This window comes from Chiloscyllium plagiosum, chromosome 6, assembly GCF_004010195.1.
Source record: "Chiloscyllium plagiosum isolate BGI_BamShark_2017 chromosome 6, ASM401019v2, whole genome shotgun sequence".
Taxonomy (NCBI): domain Eukaryota; kingdom Metazoa; phylum Chordata; class Chondrichthyes; order Orectolobiformes; family Hemiscylliidae; genus Chiloscyllium; species Chiloscyllium plagiosum.
The window spans coordinates 24,671,957-24,699,590 of record NC_057715.1 but is presented as its reverse complement, the minus strand read 5'-3'; the positions used below and the strand labels follow the sequence as shown (position 1 = coordinate 24,699,590).

Sequence of the window (27,634 nt, the reverse complement as noted above, 5' to 3'; positions counted from 1 at the left end):
GACATGCCGGGAACTTTGTATTAAAATGTGTCGGCGCATTACACAGATGTCACTGTGGTGATTGTATGTGATACTATCGTAGCTGTAAGTGTCGCCAGCTGTTCAGGTGTTCTTGCTTCCTGTACAAACTGAGATTCTTCTTTGGAGAAGCTGTACCAAACAGATTTGTTTAGGCCTTTCTAATTTTCAAAACAATGAATTCCACTGTAACCTTTCCATTTGTACATTAAATGACATGGATTTTTAAAACTAATAGTTTAAGGCAGTCTGCTGTTAAACAAAATAATGATATTTTCTCTCGTACCTTGTTGACCTTGGGATATTCAAAGTGCTTTATCACAATGAAGTATTTTCGAACTATGGTTACTATGGTAATGCAGGAAGCAAGACAGCCAATTTTCGCACAGCAAGAAACAATGTGATAATGATCAGAAAATCTGTTCTTAATTATTCTTTTGATGGTTAACTATTCACCCAGGACACCAGGGAAAATTCCCTTTTTATTCTTCAAGAGCTATGGGAAGTCATGTATTTGACTGCAAGGAAAAGAAAGGCTTTTCTTTGAAGGTTGAATCCAAAAAAACAGCACTTTGCACAGAACTGCACTCACTCAGTACTGCATGGGTGACTGGAAGAGCACAGCAATTGATGCCTGAATTGCTGTGCTCTTCCAGCACCACTGATCCAGAATCTGGTTTCCAGCATCTGCAGTCATTGTTTTTACCTTACTGCATGGGTGTCATCAGCCGAGATCACGCGTTCTAGTTTCAAGAGTGAGATTTGTGCAACTACCTTCTGTATTTGCAAGTGAGATTGTTACCACAGTTCCACAACACTAGCTGGGTGGTATCCTTTGTGGTTCAGGAAAACAGCTGCAACAGTGTGGTTATTGTGCCATCAAAGCGAATTTAATCTGATACCTACAAAGATAACCCTATGCAGCACAGTGGCTCAGTGGTTGGCACTGCTGACTCACAGTTTCAGGGACTCAGGTTGGATTCCAGCCTCCCCTTGTCTGTGTGGGTTTCCTCTGGGTGCTCCAGTTTCTTCCCACAGTTCAAAGATGTGCTGGTTAGGTGAATTGGCAAAGCTAAATTGCCCATAGTGTTCAGGGATGTGTCGGTAAAGTTCATTAGTCAGGGCCGGGAAATGGGTCTGGGTGGATTACTCTTCAGAGGGTCAGTGTGGACTTGTTGGGCCAAATGATCTGTTTCCACACTATATGATTCTCTGAGAAAGGAGCAATGATTGGATGAAGCAATTTATGTGACACTTAAAGGTTTGGAATCTAAAAGCTTAATAAACTATTGAAAATCAAAGGCTGAGGCAGGTTAGGGGTTCCACATGTCTGAGGACTTGAACATATATTCCTACACAACAAAGTTCCATAGGAGAAGACTGTGTAAGATTTGAGCTTTGAAGTAAGTGGCAGAATAATTACATAGGAAGCTAGTTACAGTACAGGCCATTCAAGGGTTAAAGCCTGTTCGGAAATTCACTTCGATCAAAGCCAATCTATATCTTACATCTATTATTAACCATCAGCCCAATGACTATTACTGTCCTTGCCTAACACCAATCTATCAAACTGCATTTTCAAATTTTCAATAAATCCTCAAGCTACAAGGTGATTTACGGGCATGAGAGTTCAAGATTTCCACCTTCATGACCATACTTTGCTGACAAGCACATTAGTTAATATACATGCTTTACATGAGAAAAATCAGATAAAGCATACTAAAAACCACACACAGTTGAAGTTTCCAGTTGGGTGTCTGCTATTTCACAGTTTGATCGACAGCTACAAGTGGTTATACATGCTTTCATGTGGAATTATGAAATCCAATAGTTATTGCTGTAAAGGATTGCACACTTGAATTCAACGTTTGTTGTCATAAGGCATTATGTAATTGAAAGAAGTTTAAGGGAGGCAGTGTCATTGTGAGAATGTCACTGGGCTAGTCATCCAGAACGCCAGACTTATCGGGATATGGCTGATGGTGAAATTTGAATTCAATAAGAATATGGGAGGAGAAACGTCAGCCTATTCCAAATCCACTTTGGTCACTGATGCCATTGAGGGAACATAACCTTGTCTGGTCTGGCCTACATGTCACTTTAGATCCAGAGCATTGGGGTTAACTCTTACCAAGCCCTTTGAAGCCAATTTGATGAGTCAGTTAGGGATGTGCATTAAATGCTGAGCCAGTGATGTCCATATCCCATTGTTCCCTATCACTGAGAGACAATAGTATATACATAGACAAAGATATGTGCAGACACTTAGACCGCTAGAAAACTCAATTAATTTATTAAGTACTTAGAGTCGTAGAGTGATAGATGTACAGCATAGAAACAGACCCTTCAGTCCAACCCGTCCATGCCGACCAGATATCCTAACCTAATCTAGTCCCATTTGCTAGCACTTGGCCCATATCCTTCTAAACCCTTCCTTTTCATATACCCATGCCTTTTAAATATTATAATTGTACAAGCCTCCACCACTTCCTTTGGCAGCTCATTACAGACATGCACCACCTTCTGTGTGAAAAAGATGCCCCTTAGTTTTCTTTTAAATTTTTCCTTCTCACCCTAAAAGTATGCTTTCTAGTTCTGGACTCCCCCACCCCAGGAAAAAGACCTTATCTATTTACCCTCTCCATGCCCTTCATGATTTTAAATACTTCTATAAGGTCACCCCTCAGCCTCCCATGCTCCAGGAAATACAGCCCCAACCTATTCAGCCTCTCCCTGTAGCTCAAATCCTCCAATGCTGGCATCATCATTGTAAATTTTTTCTGAACCCTTTCAAGTTTCACAACTTCCTTCCAATAGGAGGGACACCAGAATTGCACAAAGTATTCCAAAAGTAGCCTAACCAATATCCTGTACAGCCACAATATGACCTCCCAATTCCTATACTCAATACCCTGTCCAATAAAAGAAAGTATACCAAATGCCTTCTTCACTATCCTATCTACCTGCGACTCCACTTTTAAGGAACTATGAACCTGCACTCCAAGGTCTCTTTGTTCAGCAATACTCCCCAGGACCTTCCCATTAAGTGTATAAGTATTACTCTGATTTGCTGTTCCAAAATGCAGCACCTCGCATTTATCTAAATTAAACTCCATCTGCCACTCCTCGGCTCTTTGGCCCATCTGATCAAGATCCTGTTGTACTATGAGGTAACCTTCTTTGCTGTCCACTACACCTCCAATTTTGGTATCATCTGCAAACTTACTAACTATGCCTCCTATGTTCACATCCAAATCCTTTATATAAATAATGAAAAGCAGTAGACCCACCACTGACCCTTGTGGCACACCACTGGTCACAGACCTCAGTCTGAAAAGCAACCTTCCACCACCACCATCTGTCTTCTACCTTTGAGCCAGTTCTGTAACCAAATGGCTAGTTCCCCCTGTATTCCAGGAGATCTAACCTTGCTAACCAGTCTATGAGAACCCTGTCAAACACCTTGCTGAAGTTCATATAGATCATGTCCACTGCTCTGCTCTCATCAATCCTCTTTGTTATTTCTTAAAAAAATTCAATTACGTTCGAGAGACATGACTTCCCACGCACAAACCCATGTTGACTATCCCTAATCACTCCTTGCCTTTCCAAATGCATGTAAATCCTGACCCTCAGGATTCCCTCCAACAACTGGCCCACCTCCGATGTCAGGCTCACTGGCTTTTTCTTACCACCTTTCTTAGTGACACCACATCAGCCAACCTCCAATCTTCCAGCACCTCATCTGTGACTATCGATGATACAAATATTTAAATAAATAACACACACTCTTAACTACTAGAGCTACCTCAATCATTATCTTTTACTACCCTGGGTTCTGTCAGTAACCCCAAACATTATTACTGGGAGAATTGGCAGCTGGCCAAGCTGGAACTCGTCTTGATGTTTTCACCATGTCTCCTGATGTAGAATACCTACTGCAGAGTTATTCTTCAAAGTTCTGCTGAAAATCAAGGATTTTCTTGGGTTGCTGTACACACACATCACTATGCCAAGTGTACGCCTTATTTGGAATTATCTATCTGTGCACGTGACCGATCCCAAATGTTTTATCCTTACTTGGTAGAGACAGCAGTTATTGATTTCCTGCAATCTAGGCTCTCAGCAGACCTGAATGACTCAGCATTATTCCACTCGTGTAACAGCCCAATGTAAATCAGTTCCTGTTATCTTCAGCCTTATCCAGCGCAATGAATTTTAAAAAAAGATAAATGGTTTACTTTGAATGAGATTTTCTTTTGATATTATTAGGTCTGTAAAAGATGGCTGGGACTTTATTTTATTTCATCTCTGCATGAGCTGAGCTGTTCTGTTGATGCAGAATGGATGAATTGGCATGGTAAGTGTAAAGGACAATGGGATATGAGGTGAGCATGAGTTTGCATAAGAAATGCATAAGTTGACATCGGTACTATGGAAGGCCAGTGGGTGCAGGGGAACAGGTTGGCATTGTGACTACCTGATGTTATGTGCGATTGGATGGTGCTATGTTGTGCCGTTGGTTGACATGGTGAATGTGTAGGGCTGTGCATTGTAAGCAATGAAGGCTGAAAAGCTGTTGTATGTTTTTATTTGTTTGCTTGAAACTTCAATTCAGTGCTGGTGCACAGAGGCCAGCGTTTGGCCCATTCTTCTCTGTGTTTGCCTGGTCAAGTTCCCAGAAAACATTGTTCCCCAGAAGGAAATTCCTCAAATTCTGGGCCATATTTTATGGGGTAGAGCAGGGAAATATCCCAAATCTGCACCCTTTTATTATAGCTCTAGAGTCATTCATAGGATTAAGAGTTGGTTATTGGTCAGAAACCCCCTCATGCCCTTCCTAACACAGCAATGCTGATTTCAGTTGCTGCCCCTCTCCTCAGCTAACAATTGATTTCCAAGAGATATCAGATTGGAATCTGATGAATTTGTTTTAGTTTATTTCTTGTTGAAATTAGACGATTTTATGTTTTTCTCAGAGGGAGGATCATATGCAGTTTTTGACACATTTTCTAGGATTTTGTAAGTTAACATTGTGTAAGAATGAATGACACAATTTGCTTGTTCTTGCACATCACAAATTTCATGTGAGTTTTTAATTGTGTCCAACAGAGTGAGCTGTGATTGATACAAAATCATGATTCAACAAGAGCTGTAATAACAAGGTAATGCTGTTTCTTTTAAAGCTCCTTGCACTCACTCCTTAGATGTTTTCTCATCAAAATTAATTCAGTTGTAGCTTGGTAAGGTAGCTTTCTTATGGAAATGAATCATTTTTCAGGCTTTTACTTTCAAGCGTATAAATCAATGGCATATAATAGAAGGCTTTTCATTTTTGCATTCAAGATTTTTCCAAAGAAAACTCAAAAGATCCCCAAAGAGATACTCTAACTGCACAGAAAGCAATACCAAACATCAAGAAATGCAAGAGAATATTTTTTAAAGTTATAGTTTCCCTTCAGGTTGACAATGTTTTCAATAGCTGAAGTTGATTCAGTGTGTGTGTCTGGATTTGTTTTTAATGTGTCCCTGTGGCTGGGTTAACCTCTGCTGGGGGAGCAAAATTGAATTGTAACTAAAAACCTCTGTAGCTATTTGTATTTCAGTGGAGGTGAATATGTACAAGTATATGCAAGTATTACATTAAAGCCTATTACACTGTGCCATTTATACAAGGGCCCCCAGCTTGCCTAATTAGAACCTGAATTCATTGAGGCTCTCAACCTCAAGAGGGTTGGAATATAAAAGCAGTGATGTGCTACTGAGCCTTTATAAAGCTCTGGTTAGGCCCCATTTGGAGTACTATGTCCAGTTTTGGGCCCCACACCTCAGGAGGGACATACTGGCACTGGAGCGTGTCCAGCGGAGATTCACACGGATAATCCCTGGAATGGCAGGTCTAACACACGAGGAATGGCTGAGGATCCTGGGATTGTATTCATTGGAATATAGAAGGTTAAGGGGAGATCTAATAGAAACTTACAAGATAATGCATGGCCTGGAAAGGGTGGGCGCTAAGAAATTGTTTCTGTTAGGCGAAGAGACTAGGACCTGTGGACACAGCCCTAGAATTAGAGGGGGTAAATTCAGAACAGAAATGCAGAGACATCTAGAACATAGAACATAGAACAATACAGCACAGAACAGGCCCTTCGGCCCACGATGTTGTGCTGAACATTTATCCTAGCTTAAGCACCTATCCCTGTATCTATCCAATTGCCGCTTAAAGGTCACCAATGATTCTGACTCTGCCACTCCCACAGGCAGTGCATTCCATGCCCGCACCATATTTTTCCTAAAATGAGGCGACCAGAACTGCACACAGTACTCCAAACGTGGCCTTACCAAGGTCCTATACAGCTGCAACTTCACGTCACGACTCTTGAATTCAATCCCTCTGCTAATGAACGCTAATACACCATAGGCCTTCTTACAAGCTCTATCCACCTGAGTGGCAACTTTCAAAGATCTATGAACATAGATCCCAAGATACCTCTGCTCCTCCACCTTACTAAGAACCCTACCATTAACCCTGTATTCCGCATTCTTCTTTGTCCTTCCAAAACGGACAACCTCACACATGACAGGGTTGAACTCCATCTGCCACTTCTCAGCCCAGCTGTGCATCATATCTAAGTCCCTTTGCAGCCGACAACAGCCCTCCTCACTATCCACAACTCCACCAATCTTCGTATCATCTGCAAATTTACTCTCCCACCCTTCGACTCCTTCTTCCAAGTCATTAATAAAAATTACAAACAGCAGAGGACCCAGAACTGATCCCTGCGGAACTCCACTTGTTACTGGGCTCCAGGCCGAATATTTACCATTTACCACTACTCTCTGACTTCGACTGGTTAGCCAGTTCTCTATCCAACTGGCCAAACTTCCCACTATCAAATGCCTCTTGACGTTCTGCATAAGCCTACCATGGGGAACCTTATCAAATGCCTTACTAAAATCCATGTACACTACATCCACTGCTCTACCCTCATCCACATGCTTGGTCACCTCCTCAAAGAATTCAATAAGACTTGTAAGGCAAGACCTACCCCTCACAAATACAACAATTTGTGTAGGCAAGATCTACCCCTCACAATTTCTTCAGCCAGAGAGTGGTGGGCCTGTGGAATTCATTGCCGTGGAGTACAGTGGAGGCCGGGACGCTAAATGGCTTCAAGGCCGAGATTGATAAATTCTTGATGTCACAAAGAATTAAGAGCTACGGGGAGAATGCATGTAAGTGGAGTTGAAATGCCCATCAGCCATGATTAAATGGCGGAGTGGACTCGATGGGTGGAATGGCCTTACTTCCACTCTTATGTCTTATGGTCTTATGGTCAACCCCATTCTGCCATTGATATAGATCAAAGCTTACCCTGTTTTGTCACAAAAACCCCAAGTCCAAAGTGCTTTTTGGGGTAAGACATTTCTAGATAACCCAATTACCCAGAGTCTGATGAAATGCTCATTGACATCAACTTTGAACATCCTAGCCCTAATTTTGGAAGTTATTCCTCCTTGTTCTGCATTCTCAGTTGAAGGAAATAGTTTCTATGTAGGTTAATAGCCCAACTGTAATTTAGACTTTCCTGATTCCTAATGAAGAGCTTATGCCTGAAACATCGATTCTCCTGCTTCTCGGATGCTGCCTGACCGGCTGTGCTTTTCCAGCAACACACTCTCGACTCTGACCTCCAATATCTGCAGTCCTCACTTTCTCCCTGTTATAGAGATTTGGTCACCATTCAGTTTTAGAATCCCTATAGTGTGGAAACAGGCCATTTGGCCCAACAAGTCCATAACCACCATCCGAAGAGTAACTCACCCAGACCCATTACCCCTCCCTATTACTCTACATTTATCCCTGACTAATGCACCTAACCTACACATCCCTGAACACTACTGGCAATTTAGCATGGCCAATCCACCTAACCTGCACAGCTTTGTAATGTGGGAAGAAACTGGAGCACCGGGAGGAAACACATGCAGACATTGGGAGAATGTGCAAAGTCCACGCAGACAGCCGCCCAAGGCTGGAATCGAACCCGGGTTCCTGGTGCCATGAGCCAGCAGGGCTAACCACTGAGCCACTGTGCATTTACATAATATATATTTATTGGGTTGTACTTTCACGCTACATGCTCGGTACCTGTAGGTGACCGACCTTATAGTAATATCAATGGTTGGCAAATCCATTTAGTCTTTTCTCATGGCGACACGGACAACCAAAGTTTTGTCTGACACCAATTTAACAGACAATGGTTGAAACCAGCCAATTGTGTTTACTGTTTCAGATTTAAAAGAGTAATAAAATAACTTGAGTTAAAAAATAGAATGGATTTGCAGCACAAAGTGAGTCCATTTGGCCTATCATGCCCTTGATGGCTCCCAAGAGCAACTCAGCTAGTCTTGGTGACCACTTTTTTTTCTCATAGACCTGCAAAGAAGCCTCTCAAATCCTCAGAATTTGCTAACGTTATAAAGAGGTAGAGCATTAGCAGGTTATTGATGACATGCAGGCTGTGGATTTAAAAAACAATTATACGCCGTGAGTGGCTAAAGATAAAATAAATCATAATCTTATTTCTACTTTCCCTAATTTATTGTGTTTTATATATACTTAGGTCCCCAAAAGTGCTCAGTTCAAATTTTACCAGCTTTAACTCTAATGAAGTCATAATTAGAATAAAGCTAGAAATACAAAAAGGTGAACTGTTTGAACTCAAATGATTTATAGCTGAAGTATTAACTTTGAAAAAGATAATTTAATCCTTGATTTATAATGAGTCAAAGAGTAATGAATAATTAAACCATAGGCAACGTGCGTCATAAATGTAACATATATTGAGATTGTTTAGATGTGTTGGGCAAATAGTGAGCAATTTTATTTTCCTGTTAAGTATACTTGTCCCTTTATTATTCCATTTCTGTTCCACTTTGTGGGTCAATTTGTACAAATCAAACAATGTGTAAATTACATTGAAAGGTGACGATGCGCTCTATGAAAGGCTGACAGTAATGCTGCACTGGTGATCGTCTCATAAAGAAGCGAAGGATCTTGTCAGGAGGGGTACTTGTGATGGAAGTGGAATCAGGTTTCACAGGAATTTTCAAAAGGCAATTAAACTTGAGCTGGAAGAGGACAAATTTTCAGGGGCAAAATGCCAGGCATGGAAATTACCGGATAGCTCTTTTGAAGAACTGGCGCATGCATGATTGGTTGACGGGCCTCCTGTTGTGTTGCAAGATTTTGCTTTTATTCAATAATCTTTATATTTCTCTATTTATTAGGTTTCACCCACTTTCTTTGCTCCATCAGCATCCTTGGTCCTTGCCAACTGTGTATATTGTTTCTTTTGCTACTTTCAATTGTTGTCTCTTATTCTAAAAATCATTGGGCAAGAAACTGATCTCTGCTGTGTCCATTTTCTGGGCAGAAAGTTCATAGCAGGAAATTCAAATTTCACAGAACTATACCCACACCTCAAAGGATGCTTGAAATATGCCTGATGTCACAATAGCCATTGATGATTTTCCAGTATAGAAGAGCTTCCAACTTAAGCAGGCATTGGATTGCTTGCACATGTTAATTAAGGTTCTAATGCATGTTTAAGGACACCTTATTCTCATGTGTACTGCTGCACTGGACCAAAAGACTTCCTACTGCACTGTAAATTGACATGCACCCAAGTAAAATACAATTTGTTTGGCTAGCATGCAAAACAATAGTTTTCACTGTATCTTGGTACATAGATTCATAGAGTTATACAACACAGAAACAGACCCTTTGGTCTAACTCATCCATACTGCCCAGATATCCTAAATTAGTGTAGTCCCATTTGTCAGCATTTGACCCATATTCATATACCCAGCCAGATGACTTTTAAATGTTGTAATTGTACCAACATCCAGGACTTCCTCTGGCACCTTGTTCCATATATGCACTACACTCTGTGTGAAAAAGTTCCCCTTAGGTCCCTTTTGAATCTTTCCCCTCTCAACTTAAACCTATGCCCTCTAGTTTTGGACTCCCCTACCCTTTGGCTATTCGCCCTATCCATGCGCTTCATGACTTTATAAACCTCTGTAAGGTCACCTCACAGCCTCTGATACTCCAGGGAAAATCACCCCTGCCTATTCAGCTTCTGCCTATAGCTGAACATCCTTGTAAATCTTTTCTGCACCCTTTCAAGTTTAACAACATCTTTCCAATAGCAGGGAGACCAGAATTGAACACAGTGTTCCAAAAGTGGCCCCACCAATAATAAATCAAATCAAGAAGGATCAGGTATGCTTGTTATGTTTCCACAAACCGCTGGAACGCCACTCTCAATCTGAGATAATTTATCTTATGCCATCCGGTAAGACAGCCAGGCCAATTTGCAGATTTTTAAACCACTGGAAGCACAGCAAGCACTAGCAGTAAAACTGAAATGCTGCCTGAAGAACAATATTTGGGTGATTTCCAGGCTCACCCAGTCAAGCAGTTTCATGTCCATCACTATATAGTTACCAATTTCTCCGTCAAACAGATCCTGTTGGGATAGAATTGGATTGACAGCAGTTGTCCTCTGGTATCTGGTCCAAGCAATCCATATCTTTAATGTGTATGTAGGGGGTGGAATTTAAAATCAACACCAAACGTCTACACCTTCTCACGTACCCCAGCAGACTCTGCAGGATAGTGATAAGGAACAGGAACAGTGAAATCATTCCCAAACCATGAAAACACTTTCAACACAACCTCAGCTCAGAAACAGGACATTTAGGACAGATAAAATATCAAAATCTATTTGGTTTATCTGCATTGGTTTCCCTCTGATATTCTTCATGTGTAACCTGATACACAAAATATTTCAAAGGCTAGTTTGACTGAGGAGGAGAATTTTACCACGACAAAAATAACATTTTATATGAATGAAGCATTTTTAATGCAGTAAAATGTCCCAAATTGATTTCATAGCTACCCAATCAAATAACATATGATATCAGCTATATTGGGTGATATTCACAAAGGGGACCACAATGTTTCGTGAAAAAAGATTGGTTTTAATTAATAAAGGAGAAGAGGGAAGTAGTGAGACACAGAGATTTGGAAAGGGAATTTCAGAATTAGTTTCTAGTAATGGCAAGCACAAAACTGTCTTCAATTGTCATTAAAAGCTCATCTGGTTCACCCGAGTCCTTTAGGGAAATAAACCTCCAGGCTTTACCTGGTCTGTCTAACAATTTACACCGATGGCAAGTAGTTGACTCTTAACTCTTCTCAAAGGATAATTCGAGGCAAGATCAATTTTGGTCTTTTCAATGATGCTCGCATCCCACAGATGAAATTTTTGAAAAGCTGAAGCCATGAACACTAATGATGGAATGAGGAAAGTTAGATATGTGTAAAAGGCCAGAGATAAAAGAATACAAGATTCTCAGATCTTCTGTTGATTTTAATTTATTAAACGCAACATCAGAAAGGTTTCAGTGTCAGTGTTTTGTAGGCTGAACAATTGCTTTGACCAAGGATATTAGAGTCATCCAGTCATAGAGTTGTACAGCACACAAACAAACTCTTCGGTCCAAGGCATTCATGCCAACCAGATGTCCTAATCAGTTGTCACATATCCCTCTAAACACTTCCTATGTATGTATCCATAAAGATTCATTTTAAATGTTGTAATTGTATCAGCTTACACCTCTACCTATGGCAGCCCATTCCAAACATGCACCACCAACTGCATGAGAAAGTTGCCCCTCAGTTCCCTTTTAAATCTTCCCCTGCTCACCTTAAACCTTTGCGCTCTAGTTTTGGACCTCCGCACTCTGGGAAAAAGACCTTGGCTATTAACCCTAACCATAAACCTCTGTAAGGCCACGCCTCAGCCTCCAATATCTCAGGAAAAAAAAACCCTGTTCAGTTTCTCGCGTTAGTTCAAACCTTCCAATCCTAGCAACATCCTTGTAAATCTTTCTGAACCCTTTCAAATTTAACTACATCCTTCCTATAGCTGGGAGACCAGGATTAAATGCAGTATTTTAAAAGTGGCCCAACCAATGTTTTGTTTAGCAATAACATGACATTTCATATATTCAGTGCATGGATCAACTAAGGTAAGCATACCAAATACCTTCTTCATCACCCTGTCTATCTATCACTCCACTTTCGAGGAACTGTGCATCTTCACTCCTCGGTCCCTTTGTTTGCCAACACTCCCAACTGTGTAAGTCCTACCCATATTTGCCTTTCCAAAATGCAACACCTCACATTTAAATTAATTTCCATCTATCACTCCTCGGCCCGTCCATCTTACCAAGATCCTTTTGTACTCTGAGATAGCCTTTTTCACTGTCTATCAGACCACTAATTTTGGTGTCATCTGCAAACTAACTAACCATATCTCCTATATTTACATCCAAAACATTTATATGAATGACAAAAAGCAGTGGTTCCAGCAGTGATCCTTGTGGCACACCAATGGTCATGGGCCTCCAGTCCAAAAAACAACTCTCCACCACCACCCTCTGTCTCTTATCTTCAAGCCAATTTTGTATTCAATTGGCCACCGTTTCATGGATTCCATGTGATCGGACCTTGCTAACCAATCTACTTTGTGGAACCTTGCTGACGTCCATACAGACAATGTCTAGCATTCTTCCTTAATCAATCGTCATTGTCATTCTTCAAAAACTCAATCAAATTAGTGAGACACAATTTCCCATGCAAAAAGCCATATTGACTATCCTTAATCAGTCCTTGCCTTTCCAAATGCATATAAGTCCTGTCATTTAGAATCCCCTCCACCATTTTACCCACCATTAATGTCAGGCTCACCGGTCAATAGTTCTCTGGCTTTTCCTTAGTACTTTTCTTCAATAGTGGCACCACGTTAGCCAACCACCAGCTTTCCAGCACCTCACCTTTGGCTGTCGATGATATAGGTATCAAGCAAGAAGCCCAATAATCTCTTCCCTAGCCTCCCACAAAGTTCTGGGATACATGTGATTAGGTCCTGGGTATTAAAGTCTTTTCTCACTGTCTCTTTGGGATGCCCTCTGTCCCTTACTAGTTTAAAGCCTCCAGTAGCACTGGCAAGCCTCCCCTTTGGGATATTGGTCTCCTTCCAATTCAGGTGCAACTTGTACTTCTTATGATGGTCACGCCTACATGTGAAGAGATCCCAATGGTCCAAAAATGTGAATCCCACTGCCGTCTCCACCAGCTCCTCAACCATGCAATCATCTGCTCTATCCTCCTATTCCTCCTCTCACTACAGTGTCACTGGGAGTAATCCAGATAGTACTAACCTTGAGGACCTACATTCTCTCTGCAGAACTTCGTCCCTTTCGATTCCCATATCATTAGTACCAATGTGTACAGTGACCTTCTGCCCTTTGTGTATATTCTGCATCCTCTTAGAAACATTCTTAACTCTGGCACCAGGCAGGCGACACACCATTCTGATGCCTCACTGTCAGCCTCACAAACGTTTGCCTGATCCCCTGACTAGGGAATCCCCTATCACAATCGATCACTTCAAACCTGATGTACCCCTCATTCCAGTCAAGCCAATCGCGAGTTTTGAGAAGATTTGTAGCGCAGGTTGAGGTTCTAGATTTAGGTTTGCTCGCTGAGCTGGAAGATTCATTTGCAGACGTTTTGTCACCCAACTAGGTAACATCTTCAGTGGGCCTCTGGGCAAAGCACTGTTGATTATTCCTGCTTTCTATTTATAAGTTTGGGTTTCTATGGTTAGTGATGTCATTTCCTGTGGTGGTGTCATTTCCTGTGGTGATGTCATTTCCTGTTTTTTTTTCAGGGATGGTAAATGGGGTCTAACTCAATGTGTTTGTCTAACTCAATGAACACAGTCTGCAGCTGTTTCAGCAACAAACCCAAACAAGCAGACAAAACACATCCAGAAACCCTAGCCACTCTCCCCTACATCAAAGACATCTCAGGAACGACTGCCAGACTACTCAGACCCCTTGGCATTATGGTAGCACACAAATCCACCAACACACTAAAACAGCAGCTAATGAACTTGAAAGACCCTATACAGACAAACAAAACTAATGTTATTTACAAAATACCGTGCAAGGACTGTAACAAACACTACATTGGACAAACAGGCAGAAAACTAGGCACCAGGATACACGAACATCAACTAAGCACAGAATGACATGACCCACTCTCATTAGTATATTTACACACAGATGAAGAAGGACACCACTTTGACTGGGACAACACATCCATTCTAGGACAAGCCAAACAGAGACACGCACGAGAAATCCTATAAGCATGGCATTCCAACTGGAACTCTATCAACAAACACATCAAGTTAGACCCCATCTACCAGCCCTGAAAAAAGAACAAGAACTGACATCACCACAGGAAATGATGTCACCAACCCAAAGAAACTCAAACATATAAATAGAAAGCAGGAATTATCAACAGTGCTTCGCCCAGAGGCCCACTGAAGATATTACCTAGTAGGGTGATGAAACGTCTGGAAATGAACCTTCCTGCTCAGCGAGCAAACCTAAATCCAGTCAAGCCAGTGTCGGTACCAGAAACCTGGCTGTCGGTGATATATTTCCCTGAGACGCCACCACCTCCGATATTATCCAAAACAGCGTATTTGTTTGAAACGAGGATAGCCACTGGAAACTATTGCACAACCTGCCTACCTCCCTTACCTATCCTAGTGGTAACCCATTTAACTTCCCAAAACTGCTATCCATCAGACCCCTGTTTTTGATAAATTCCTCATTGTCTCTCACTGCGGCTCCAAACAATCCATGCAAACTGATGGGATTCACAACCAAATGTTCTTTGTGCAGACACGATCTTTAAGAACATAGAAATTCTCCCTGATGTCCCACATCTGACAGGAAGGACACATCACTACTTTTGTTGGTGTCCATTGATTTAGAAATAAAAACTTCAGCCAAGATTAATGCTCCTGATCACTAGCACGCTGGCTTATGCATAGGAATACCTGGTGTAAAATCAGGTATTCCTATGCATAAGCATAACAGCGATTACCCAAGTTGTTGAATTGCTTTTCAAAGTGTACTTAGCCTCATGCAAGAAAAGTGACTGGGTGGGTCTGCAAATTCAGGAGAAAATTGGAGAGGAAGAATTTAAAGGATAAAATATCTTTTGACAGAAATCTAGATTAGGCCTATCATGTGACTCAATGGTTTGCTAATGGACAAAGATTCCAATTCCTCAGAAAATTGACTAAGTGACGTACCAAACTTCCATTTTTTTTTCCATTTTGAAAGGGATATCAAACTGTTTAGTCAGACTAAAACCGTATCTTATTTATCACCCCAGTTACATAACATTGGCAACATGCTTTAACGGCACACCAAATTAGTCACACATCTTTCCCAAGCCCATTAAATTGTAAGTGTTGCTTTGTATTGCACTTTACTGAAAGTAGTGTTCATCAACATGCCCAGTTCAGATGGTAGAAACACCCATTGGGAAAGGCAGATCTTTAGGTTTCAAATGCATTAGGACAGTTTTCCACTCTGTTCAAAAATTTATTCAGAACAGGACAAGAAAAACGAAAATGTAATTCCTACATTTTTTTAATAAGCTATTTTAATGGCAGTGAGTAGGTAAAAATGGCAAGGTTATTTAAAGCTCCTCTTAGATCAAAATAATCTGTCAGTGTTGGGGGGTGTAGGAAGGGGGTCTGCATTTAAGAAACCAATTAAAATATGTGATGCACTGTAATTATATAAATTCTACATTAATTACAATCTAATGAATAAGTTTGGGGGCTACATTTTATATATTATTCAAATACATATACTCTAGGGGTATCAATAATTCATTGCACATAAAGGCCAAATTAATTTATTTATTCAGAAAAAAAATAGGATTCATGCTTTTCTTTTGAACAATGAATACTCAGCATAAATAGAGCTTCTTAGGATACAGCTGGCTTCTCTTTCCTGCAAGAGACAGGTTGAATGTTCATCTGATGTATGTGAAGATTGACACTGAACTTAACATTCATACATGATTGGATGACATCAATGCCACTAGAGTAAAAATCTAGACATAGCATAAGCAAGTCTGAAGCAAATCGCTGTGCCTCCATCAGCTCCTTTGTTGGTTGCATTTCACTGTTAAACTGAACAGTTAATCAGCATGAGCTTCACAGTAAGGTTTCTTATTTTAAATGTTTTTAAAAATTTTATTATTTTCCTTATCATACATGTTAATCAGGTAGAAATTGAAAATGAGGGTAGAATGGAAGAGAAGAGGGATGAAAGGAGGCATTGTTGGAGAGAAGATTGTTCAGTAGATCAAGAAAATCTTGAGATGAAATAGATAAAAGGAGCAAGTTACAAAGGTGAAGATGTAAAGGCTAAAATAGTAGCTCCAGATGGTTGAGTACAGTAAACAGGGGAAAACAAAGTCAGTGAGTGTTAAAGGATCTGAAAATGCTAGCAAAGACATGGTAGAAGTGACTGAGTTAGGGATGGTGGTAGCCAGAGAAGGATCTGAAATTGAAGAGGGAGTCCTGCATGATGGAACAAGTGCCTTATTATAGATATGATAGCAGTTTGTGATATTTTGGCTGAATTGTGGAAGAAGGGTGGGAGGCAGCTCAAGAGAATGTTGGAAATATCTTACCGTGAGATGCTATAGATGTGAGGTTGGGTTTCAGTGCCTCAAGGACAGAGGTAATGGAGGAAGAATTCATAACCAAAAGAAAACTGTCTTTGTAATGGATTGGACTCAGGGCAGGATAGTGAGCTTGGGATCTCCAGAGGTTGTGCAATTTCCTTACCTCTGGGATGAGCCTGAAATGAGAGTTGCTAAAGTCTTGTATGGAGATGCAGAAGTGTTTGGGTGGGCTCAAGAGTTTTGCCATTATTTAGCTGGAGGCAATTTTGGTTTAGCCTGAGTTTGATATTGAATAGCAACTTCAAGAGACAACTTTATAACAAGAAATAGGACATTTAAATGTCTCGGTTTAACATCAGTTTTGAAAACTTTGTGTGAGATGCTTGGTCTTTGCACAAGTGTTCTTTGTTGCACGCATCTCATCAGCTTCTCATGAGGAACAAAACTACAAATGAAGTGCTCTTTTTGCTACTTGTACCGTTCTTGGGCATCATCCCTTTTCCAAGGTCATTGCTGCATCACGTGTTGAGGACCAAACTATTTACCAGTGGCTATTACTTACTGGTGGTTGGGGAAAAACTGTTTGTCAGAAGTAATGGTATTCTTGAGAATTCCATTTATGGTTTTGTGCAAGTAGCAAAGGCTTCTTTAGAGACTGACCAGAAAACACACTGATATGCTTTTCTTGCTGTAATGATGTTACATTTGATAAGGCTGTGTTTATATTAAACTTTAGAGGTTAGGTGGGCCATAACCTGACCTCAGAGTGAAGTGACTGGAGATCCCCTGGAGCACTACCTGGATTTTCACGCATTAGAACTATCTCCACTGGACGCTGTTTAAAAATGGATGATCTTATATTGAGTGTGTTTGGAGAAAGTGAGGACTGCAGATACTGGAGATTAGAGTCAAAAAGTGTGGCACCGAAAAAGCACAGCAGGTCAGGAAGCATCCAACAAGCAGGACAGTCGATGTTTTGGACATAAGCCCTTCTTCAGGAATGACTGATGAAGGGCTTATGCCCGAGACATCGATTCTCCTGCTCCTCAGATGCTGCCTGACCTGCTGTGCTCTTCCAGCACCACACTTTTCAACTCTGAGTGTATTTGGTGCTTATCTCACCCTGAAACATTTAAAAAATAGCAACTGGGAGCAGTAGTTTGCACAAGCAAATGGACATATTTGTACAGTGATCAGTCCTGAGCAAGAGTTAGGCAATTCAAACCAGATGCTGCTTCTTCAGAAGTCTAATGTCTATGGTATCAATATAACCCCATTGGAAGAATGAGGAAGAGTCGGCAAGATTACTGACAGAGTCTTAAATTAGAAGCTGAGAGCATTTGGGTAAAATGAATTTAATACAACAGTCTGTGAATTCAATCAAATGGGATTGTGGAAGTTTTGAAGTTGACATTTATCTCAGACCAGTAAAATATCATTGTTTTTTCAAAAATGGTGCTCCAGATTGGAGCCTCAGTTGTGGTAAGATATGTAAACCATTGTTAAAGTGTGATTTCCCAGTATAACCTTGTGATGCACAAGGCTCATTGTAACATTGAAAACATGGCCTGTGTGAGCTTATTTGTATTTCAGATTATTCTGTAATTCCTTTTTCTAATAGAAAGGAGTATTTCCATTTTGACAGTGGTATTCTTCACTATCATTTGATTTATAATTACAACTTCAGGACTTGAGGAAATTCTCATTCAGGCAAAAGAAAATGTATTTTTTTCGTACAATGTTGATGTGTTAATACCAATTAAAAGGTAAAGTGTTGGTGTATCGACTGATAAATTTTAATTTAAAAATGCAGTTGTGTCTCATCTGATGTCCCCTTTGTAACTTCCTGTTTCTAGAGATATTATAATTCTCTGTTTTTAAATGTGAGAGTTTTGAGACCAGAAGAAACAAGGGACTAAATCCAAACCAAACAAGTGTGTATTCAGATAAGTCGCCGTTTTAGCCTGAATGATGGATAATGAATATCTGGTGGGAGTCAGTTGAAGCAAAATCATTTGTGGGTGAGATGGAGTTAGGTTTAACATTTAATAAAATGAAAGCAGTTTCTAACCACTCAACCTTGTGGTTTTACTGCATTATCTTTGTTTCGAATGGATCCATTCAACTATGTTATCAAGACTTAAAAAAAATCAACAAGTGCTTTAAAAAGAGTACAAATGGACTCTGAGAGTGAAAAGCTCCCAGGAACGAATTGTAGGCTGCTGTGCTTTCTTTTTATTCTTGGCCTTGATCTAGCACACATCATAAATTCAACAGCAGTTCAGAGACCCCAGCAAAACAACATTTGTCACTGTCACATCAACATATTTATTAATATCAACCAGAGTAGAAGTTAAACATCAGCAAAAAAAAAACTGCTGTATGATGTTGGCATTGAACAGGTAAGAGTAGAAATGTCAGCCTGTTATAGTGTAGAATTGTCATAACACGGATAGACTTTAGGATGGAAACTCATCAGCCATATTCTTTCCACTCACTCATCTTTCAGGAATTCAACCTGGGGATAGGAGTGAAAGGGAGTTGTGAAGGTTGGCCCATTGTTCACTTTGTATTTTTTTAAATCCCATCAGTAGTAGCCATGCCTGAAACTGCATTTTCAGCTGCCTCACCCCAACCTTTGGAATCACCTTCTAAACCTCAATACCTTGTGACACATCTCTCCTCTTTCAGACCCTAGTTGAAACCAGTTTGTGTGACTGAGCTTTTACTCACATGTCTGAATGACTCCTTCTTCAGATCAGTGCCAAATTTTGGCTGATAACGTTCTTGTGATGCACCTTGAGACATTTAGGACATGAAACTTTGATAGGAGTGCAGGATGTTGTTGTAAGTGGTGTAGGCTTCCACCTGGCAGCATGTACCTACCCCAACCCCCTAATTTAGTGGGAGTCAGGCACATAGAAGTTTTACTTCACCTCATTTTTTACTCACTTCCAACAGCTGAATTCGGAAGGTCCTACACTTTAAATGTCCGACTAATTGAAAACACAAAAACAAGAATCTAGCTTGAGCTGGTTTGAGCTGCTGCTTTATGTACATGCACAGATTTGTGTTTTCGTACAACTTGTTCCAGCCCTATCATTGTTAATTTATTGGTTTCTGCCTGTAACTCAGAATGTTAGATTTGCTGTATAATAATGAGCATAATCTCTACTCTAAATTAATCTATAGCCTATTCATTTTTAAAGCAGGTTATCACAGAGCAGTTCATAGTTAATATTCATTAAGGCTCCCAACATACTTTATACAGACTGGTTTTATCTGTATTAAGTCTTAATTCATATTAAATCTAAATTAATAGGTTTTGTGTCGCTGGAACTCGTAGGCAATTTGGTTTCATTAAAAGCCAGTATAATAGACATATACTGTTGATGTGGATTTAAGTCGATCTGCCATACAGATGCAATTTAGGCAGTAGACTTGAACAAAACTGGAAATTAGCACGTTTAGTATTCTCAAGACATAAATACACATCGTTTTGTGTGAAGTGTCTACCTCACTGGAATGTTAATGCTGATTAATAAATGGCAGAGCCAAGTTTATACTTCAGCGAAGGCAAACTGTTAACTTTGGAGATTTGAGCAAAGGATGAGGTCCCTTTTCTGGGCAGGGGGCAGAAAAGGACCAGTTGTGCAGGGGCAATACTCCCTCCCCGAAGAAAGTCTAAAATATCTCCCAGTGCCAGATTGGCTTTGAATGAAATTTGGTAGGAGAAAGTGAGGACTGCAGATGCTGGAGATCAGAGCTGAAAATGTGTTGCTGGAAAAGCGCAGCAGGTCAGGCAGCATCCAAGGAGCAGGAGAATCGACGTTTCGGGCATGAGCCCTTCTTCAGGAATGAGGAGAGTGTGCCAAGCAGGCTAAGATAAAAGGTAGGGAGGAGCGACTTGGAGGAGGGGCGTTGGAAATGCAATAGGTGGAAGGAGGTTAAGGTGAGGGTGATAGGCCGGAGTGGGGGTGGGGGCGGAGAGGTCAGGAAGAAGATTGCAGGTTAGGAAGGTGGTGCCTCATTCCTGAAGAAGGGCTCATGCCCGAAATGTCGATTCTCCTGCTCCTTGGATGCTGCCTGACCTGCTGCGCTTTTCCAGCAACACATTTTCAGCTTTGGATGAAATTTGGGCAACTAATTTAAACCTTTTGTCTCTTATATATGTTAATGAGGGAGCTTAAAGCCCAATTGCCAAATGCAAATAAAGCTCTCTTCCAAATATTGGGCAGCATGAAGCAAAGTGAGTCCTGTTGGGAATGCTTTTAAAAGAAAATTACTCAATCCAGTGCCAGCCTTAACCAACTCAGCATTTTTAGTTTGGGATTGTCACCTATTGTGCACTTCAGGAGCCTTCAACATTAATGCCATCCTAATTCTATATTAAGGCAGCCAAAGGTCCAATTTGGTCCAGAAAAGGGAAGATGAAAATCAAAGTGGCTCATTTTCTGCTGGAGTTTCCTATTAGAGTTAATTGCTCCCAGTATGGAGCTGAAATCATGAAAGTGGTATGACACATGTTCTTCAGCTTCATTTTGAAAGGTGAAATGCCTTTACGGAAAATTACAAAAGAAGAAAAATAAATCATTGTGTTTTATTTTAGGAAACTACAAGTAATTTATTGTTCTGTAAATGTTGTGGATAAATGAAAACAATTATTCAAACTGTGCACTTAGACAAATAGTCAAAAGAAAAAAGGCACATGTTTTTGGTTAAAGAATGGATATTCGTGGATTATTTTAAAGCAACATTTAATGTTGTTTTGGTGAGTAAAGCGGCTAATAGTGGATGAAATGCTGGCATTAGGAGACTTTCTTTGTTTTTTTTAGCTATGTTAGTTCTTGGTTGAACAATGAATCCTGGTAATATTACCAGGATCTTTTATCTGGGATGGTTGAGTCCCATGCAGTCAATGGGACTGTCATCATTCACAGTGGTATTATTAACCTTGTCTTTCTGTTATGTATGTGCACACACTTCATTAAGCGTAGGTATAATTCTTAAGACAGGTACCTCACAGAATTCATCTGATAGTCCAAGTCAAAGATGTCATTATCATTCTTTGTTCAATCCATGAAAAATAACAAACACCAAAATCAATCGAAAGACAGAAATAAACAAAGCAGTAAAATGGAAATTCCTGAAAATGGCTTGACATTGGTAGATCCTTTTAGTGACAACAAGGTAGATATTTGTTTTGGAGTTTAATTAGCAGTGTGGATCATCTACCTGTTATACAATCAAATGGCACTGTTTGCCCAGAGAATGTTTATAATGTGGGACTGACTATCACAAGGAGTAGTGGAGGGTTATAACTCAACTGCATTTGAGGAGAAGAGACATATGGATGAGAGAGAATTGAGTAGGAGTTAGCTGAATTGGCATAGAGGGAGGCTGACGTGTAATGCATACACCAGAGTGGGGCAGTTGGGATAAATATCCTAATTTTGCTGTAAATGTTATGGACTTCTATGTAACTTTTGTCCAAGTGAAATCAATGAGATGAAAGTCAAGCACTCTAAACTCACAAGATTAGTGTCCCCTCCACCCACTTGCAGGGAAAATGAAAAGTTACTCTAATATATTTTAAGGTGTCTGTATTGAACTCCTTGTAACCTGAAGATGGTTTTCCAATTTCCTGTCACAGCCCATCATATTTCACATTTATATGCCCAGAAATACCTTCCTATTCTGTGTATCTTTCAATTTCTTGGCCATTGTGTCCAGTAGCATGATGGCTCAGTGGTTAGCACTGCTACCTCACAGCGCCAGGACCTGGGGTTGATTCCAACCTTGGACAACTATCTGTGCAGGTTTCCTCTGGGTGCTCTGGTTTCCTCCCACAATCCAAAGTTGTGCAGGTTAGGTGAATTGGCCATGCTAAATTGTTTGTAGTGTTCAGGGGTAAATATTGAGTAATAGTTGAGGGGAATGGGTTTGAGTGCATTACTCTTTAGCGGGTTGGTGTGGACTTGTTGGGCCAAAGGGCCTGTTTCCACATTCTAAGGATTCTGTGGTTCTATAGTAAGGCTATTATCTGATCTCTGCATCATTACTCACAAGGTGTCAGAAGCAAAAGCTGACTTTGTCCGTCAAAGTAGCGTAGCTCTTGTCATTCAGAAAATATTTGGACTTGTTGATTCTATTTTCAATACACTTGAAATGGATATGAAAATTTACCTTTTGTGTGTGTTTCTTATGTGGGCCAAGAAAAATGCATGGGTTTTGAACCGGAGGTGAATGTCTGAATTATCTGATTCCTAACACAAACTCAGTCCAAGCTTGACCAGTTAAAACCATAATTGAGGTAGGAAGGTGGGTGAAGGAACCAAACCTCTCCAAGAAGGCAGATTAGAACTTTTTATATTCTTTATGATGATAAGGTGCACTTCTCATTATTGTTCTTTTGGAATGTAACTATATTGAACATTATTGTGGTGTGATGTCAGTTACGTAGGCTATATGTCCCATTGGTTGGTGGACCATATCAAGCTGCACATCCTATTGATTCACAGTGGGCAACATGCTAAACCAGTCATTTATTAAATAATGCAGACCATGTTAAGAGTGACACTGGAAATTAATTTAAGATTGTGTATCAGGACCACAGTCTCATACATTTGTCTGTGCTATAAGTTAAAGAAATGCAAGCACCTAACCCTGTTTTTAAGCAGTCAAACAAACTTGTGAAACTTGAAAGGGTTCAGAAAAGATTTACAAGGATGTTGCCAGGGTTGGAGGATTTGAGCTAGAGGGAGAGGCTGAATAGGCTGGGGCTGTTTTCCCTGGAGCGTCAGAGGCTGAGGGGTGACCTTTTAGAGGTTTACAAAATTATGAGGGGCATGGACAGGGTAAATAGACAAAGTCTTTTCCCTGGGGTTGGGGAGTCCACAACTAGAGGGCATAGGTTTAGGGTGAGAGGGGAAAGATGTAAAAGAGACCTAAGGGACAACTGTTTCACACAGAGGGTGGTACGTGTATGGAATGAGCTGCCAGAGGAAGTGGTAGAGACTGGTACAATTGCAACATTTAAGAGGCATTTCGATGGGTATAAGAATAGGAAGGGTTTGGAGGGATATGGGCCAGGTGCTGGCAGTTTGGGTTGGGATATCTGGTCGGCATGGACAGGTTGGACCGAAGGGTGTGTTTCCATGCTGTACATCTCTATGACTCTATGGGTATGCATTAAGCCCTGTCCAATCTACCTGCCAGGTCCTGAGAATTATGATTGAGAGTTAATTGTTCTTGATGAATCTCCACGTCAATTATGGCCCAACCAATCAGCACCCTCTTTTAATGCAGCATAAAATAGTATCCATTATTTTCTAGTCTGTTTCTTGTATCCTATTTCTGATGAGCTCAAAACAAAATTACTCCTTTTCCCAACGCTGAAAGTTTTTGTATCATCAATCAATGTATCTACTGGTGGCTGCATTCCTGACATATTGGGAAATTTGGCAGCCACATCCAGCTAAGACTTCATTGGGTCCAGAAGATGAGACTCTTTTACATCCTTCCTCTCCCCTTTCCATCACCAACCCCTGAGATTTCCAGTCGCTCCCGCCAGACACTCACAACCATCTCATCTCTCCCTAACTAACGTCTCCAAACTCCACGCTGCATACTGTGCTCCAACTGCAACACCGTCCCACACAAAATAAAAGCCAGCTTCCAAGAACCAATTCTTTCCGATTCAGATTCAGAGCTGTACCCTCATAATTTTTCAATTTGGCTCATTGGAGCAGTTAATCTTAAGGACTCAATCTGTGCTGTTTGACTGGTCGGTCAACAGGAACTTGCCGAGCTTATGGACAGTGTTGATCAAATGGTGACGTTAAAAACTCAAAACAAAATCCAACTGATCTTGAGCTGGTCAGCAAATAAACAGTTTGAAAAGGGTTTGTGATGCGAGGTTGGCAGAGCTGGTAGAAACATTTGATTTTGTAAATCACTTCCTGGAGTTTGTTGAGGCACATTTGGCCATCCTGTACTACTCTGCAGTTGTCAATGGAAGCCATTATTCTGCCATAAAAAGGAGGTGTTGCATATGATGGGGAATGGCAGATGGAAAGTAGACTTGGCTTTTCTCACTGCTGCTTAGCTGTCACCTATCTGCTGCCTGATCATAGAAGGACAGTACTGGGTGTTCCCTAGGTGCAACCCTGATGGACGGCAGGTGTTGCGCTTCTGGCTAAAGCAGGAAATTGGGCAGAGGATAAGGAAGGAATGCTGATGAACTCACATTGTGTTCTCTTTCCTATCCTGCAGGTAGCAACGATGGCTCCTGGGATAAAGATAAACTGCAGTCTCCCACTGGCCCATCGTCACAGGGCTCTGCCAGTCATCCTCCCCTCTCCAGCCAGCACAACCTCGCAGTAAACCACTCCCTCAACTCCCTGCAGCAGAACCACTTATTACCCAATGGTGAGGACAACTTTCTGTGTCATCAGATGTCCTTGTATATGCCATTTTTAAATTATTTTTATAAGGCAACCCATGTTGAATAAGAATAGGGAACAAACAGCTCATTTCGTCCTTTGTTGTTGACACAATTACATCATGTCTCAGTCAAATGCTGTCAGCAGCTATTTGGACACATAATGGAGATTATTGTCAACTGTTTCCCAGTGATATTCATAGCAATCAAAGTTCAAGCCTAAAATTTACTTTTAAAAGAGCAAACTCCAGAGAGATGGAATAGATAGATGAATTTCATAAAACAAATTTACACTCTTTGTCTTTTAATTAATTATTTTCAGCATCACTACGCACCCTTGGGTAGAAGATGATTCATCCCGCTACGCCTGATGCTGCTCAATTCCCCCCCTTCCTCCCATCACCCATAACCTCAGGAAACAAAGTCCACTAGAAATTGACTTGCTTTTTGCAAGGCACCCCCACAGCTATAATGCACGGTGCGTGGGATATATATTTCCTAATTGTGGGAATTCTACCTCTCATTTGAGAGGAGTTCTGCATTTAGAAGCTGCCAGCCATTCTAATTGACTGGCATGCATCAACACTCCTGGTAAGTCCAAACTTCAGCAGTGGGCACTAACAGGACTACGGAACGAGGGCCAACCTGGATCATGGCTTCACCAAGAGGCGAGTCCTGAAGTCTTATGGTCGGGTGGGATTCTAGAGCTTATGTTGGAACTTGGCATGTGTTGGTGCAAGGCTGGGTTCTATTTGGTACGTGAAAGGGAAAGTGAAGTGGCATGTTTGGGAGATGATCTCCTCCCTTCCATGCACACAGGGCAACCCGCTAATGAAGTAATCTCCTTTCCACCCCCATCCTTCTGGTATTGTGCATGTTGGCCTTTAAAAACAGGCTGCCCAATCCCAGCTGCAACAGATGTATTTCAGAGCGAGCGAAGTATTTTTTGGGGCCTGCGAGCTTTTTTTAGCAAGTGCACATCACCCTTAATGATTTACTTAAATATGTCAGACAGACTGCCAATTTCCGCACCTACCTATGCTCCCTATTATGAGGATAAGTGCAGGGTGAATGGGAAAGTGACAGGTTGGAAAACTGAGATATTTCACATACCTTCCTACCAAAGGGGCATGTGATATCCACTCCTTTTGTAGCACACTTTCATAATGCAGGAGCCTGTACTAAATATTATCAAACAAAGTTCCTTGAACCCAAGCAATAATCATTATTTTTATATCTCCATACTGCTTTTAAAACACTTTAAAGAGAAGACTGTGTGGAAGTTGAACTGGGAACAAGGAAATCCACACGTATGTGACAGAGATTTTGTGTGTGTGTTTCTGTGTGTGTGTGTTTCTGTGTGTGTCTGTGTGTTTCTGTGCGTGTGTGTCTGTCTGCCTGCATATGCGTGCATGTGCTGTTAGGGAGGTATCTTCTATGATTATGATCCAACAGTAACAAAATATCAATGCTATATTTACTGGTCAGGATAATGTGTGGCTTAGAGGAGAAATTACAAGTGGTGCTGTTCCTACACAACTGCTGCCCTTGTACTTCTAGGTAGAGGTCATAGGTTCATTAGGTACTGTTGAAGGAGACATGGCAAGTAGTTGCAGTGCATCTTGTAAATGCTACACACTGCAGCAACTATGCGGTGGCGCAAGCAATGAATATTTAATTTGGCGGCACGGTGGCTCAGTGGTTAGCACTGCTGCCTCATAGCACCAAAGTCCCAGGTTCAATTCCAGCCTCGGGTGACTGTCTGTGAGGAGTTTGCACATTCTCCCTGTGTCTGCGTGGGTTTCCTCCGGGTGCTGCAGTTTCCTCCCACAGTCCAAAGATGTGCAGGTCAGGTGAATTGGCTGTACTAAATTGCCCATAGTGTTAGGTGTGTTAGTCAGAGGGAAATGGGTCTGGGTGGGTTACTGTTCGGAGGGTCGGTGTGGACTGGTTGAGCCGAAGGCCCTGTTTCCACGATGTGGGGAATCTAATAAAAAAATAAAAGTCAGAGCTGTGAAAACTCTCTCTTATTCTGATCCTAGCATCTACTTACTGCCGGTAGAATAAATTTATAATCTCCTCCAATCTAGTTTTTTTAGTAATATTTGGGATCAGTTCCTGCAGATTGGAGGGTGACTAATGTTGTGCCACTTTTTAAGAAAGGTGGGAGAGAGAAAGCAGGAAATTATAAACCAGTTAGTCTGACCTCAGTGATGGGAAAGTTGCTGGAGTCTATTATAAATGATGAAATTATGACACATCTGGATAGTAGTAATAGGATAGGTCAGAGTCAGCATGGATTTATGAAGGGGAAATCATGCTTGACTAATCTTCTGGAATTTTTTGAGTATATAACTCTGAAGATGGACGAGGGAGATCCAGTAGACGTAGTGTACCTGGACTTTCAGAAAGCTTTTGATAAAGTCCCACATAGGAGATTAGTGAGCAAAATTAGGGCGCATGGTATTGGTGGCAAAGTACTAGATTGGATTGAAAATTGATTGGCTGATAGGAAACAAAGGGTAGTG

General features: G+C 40.9%; 1 protein-coding gene across 9 annotated transcripts in view; it reads left to right on the top strand.

Moving 5' to 3' along the window:
* dachd (dachshund d) overlaps positions 1-27,634 on the top strand; it is a 593,865-nt gene that overhangs the window by 429,462 nt on the left and 136,769 nt on the right. For 7 of the 9 annotated variants that reach the window (XM_043691358.1, XM_043691357.1, XM_043691359.1 and 4 more), the window contains one exon: positions 24,938-25,093. The exons of the other annotated variants lie outside the window; for them this stretch is intronic. In XM_043691358.1, coding sequence (XP_043547293.1) covers positions 24,938-25,093 — 156 coding nt within the window. The remainder of the gene's footprint in view (positions 1-24,937; positions 25,094-27,634) is intronic. 9 annotated transcript variants of the gene reach the window in all.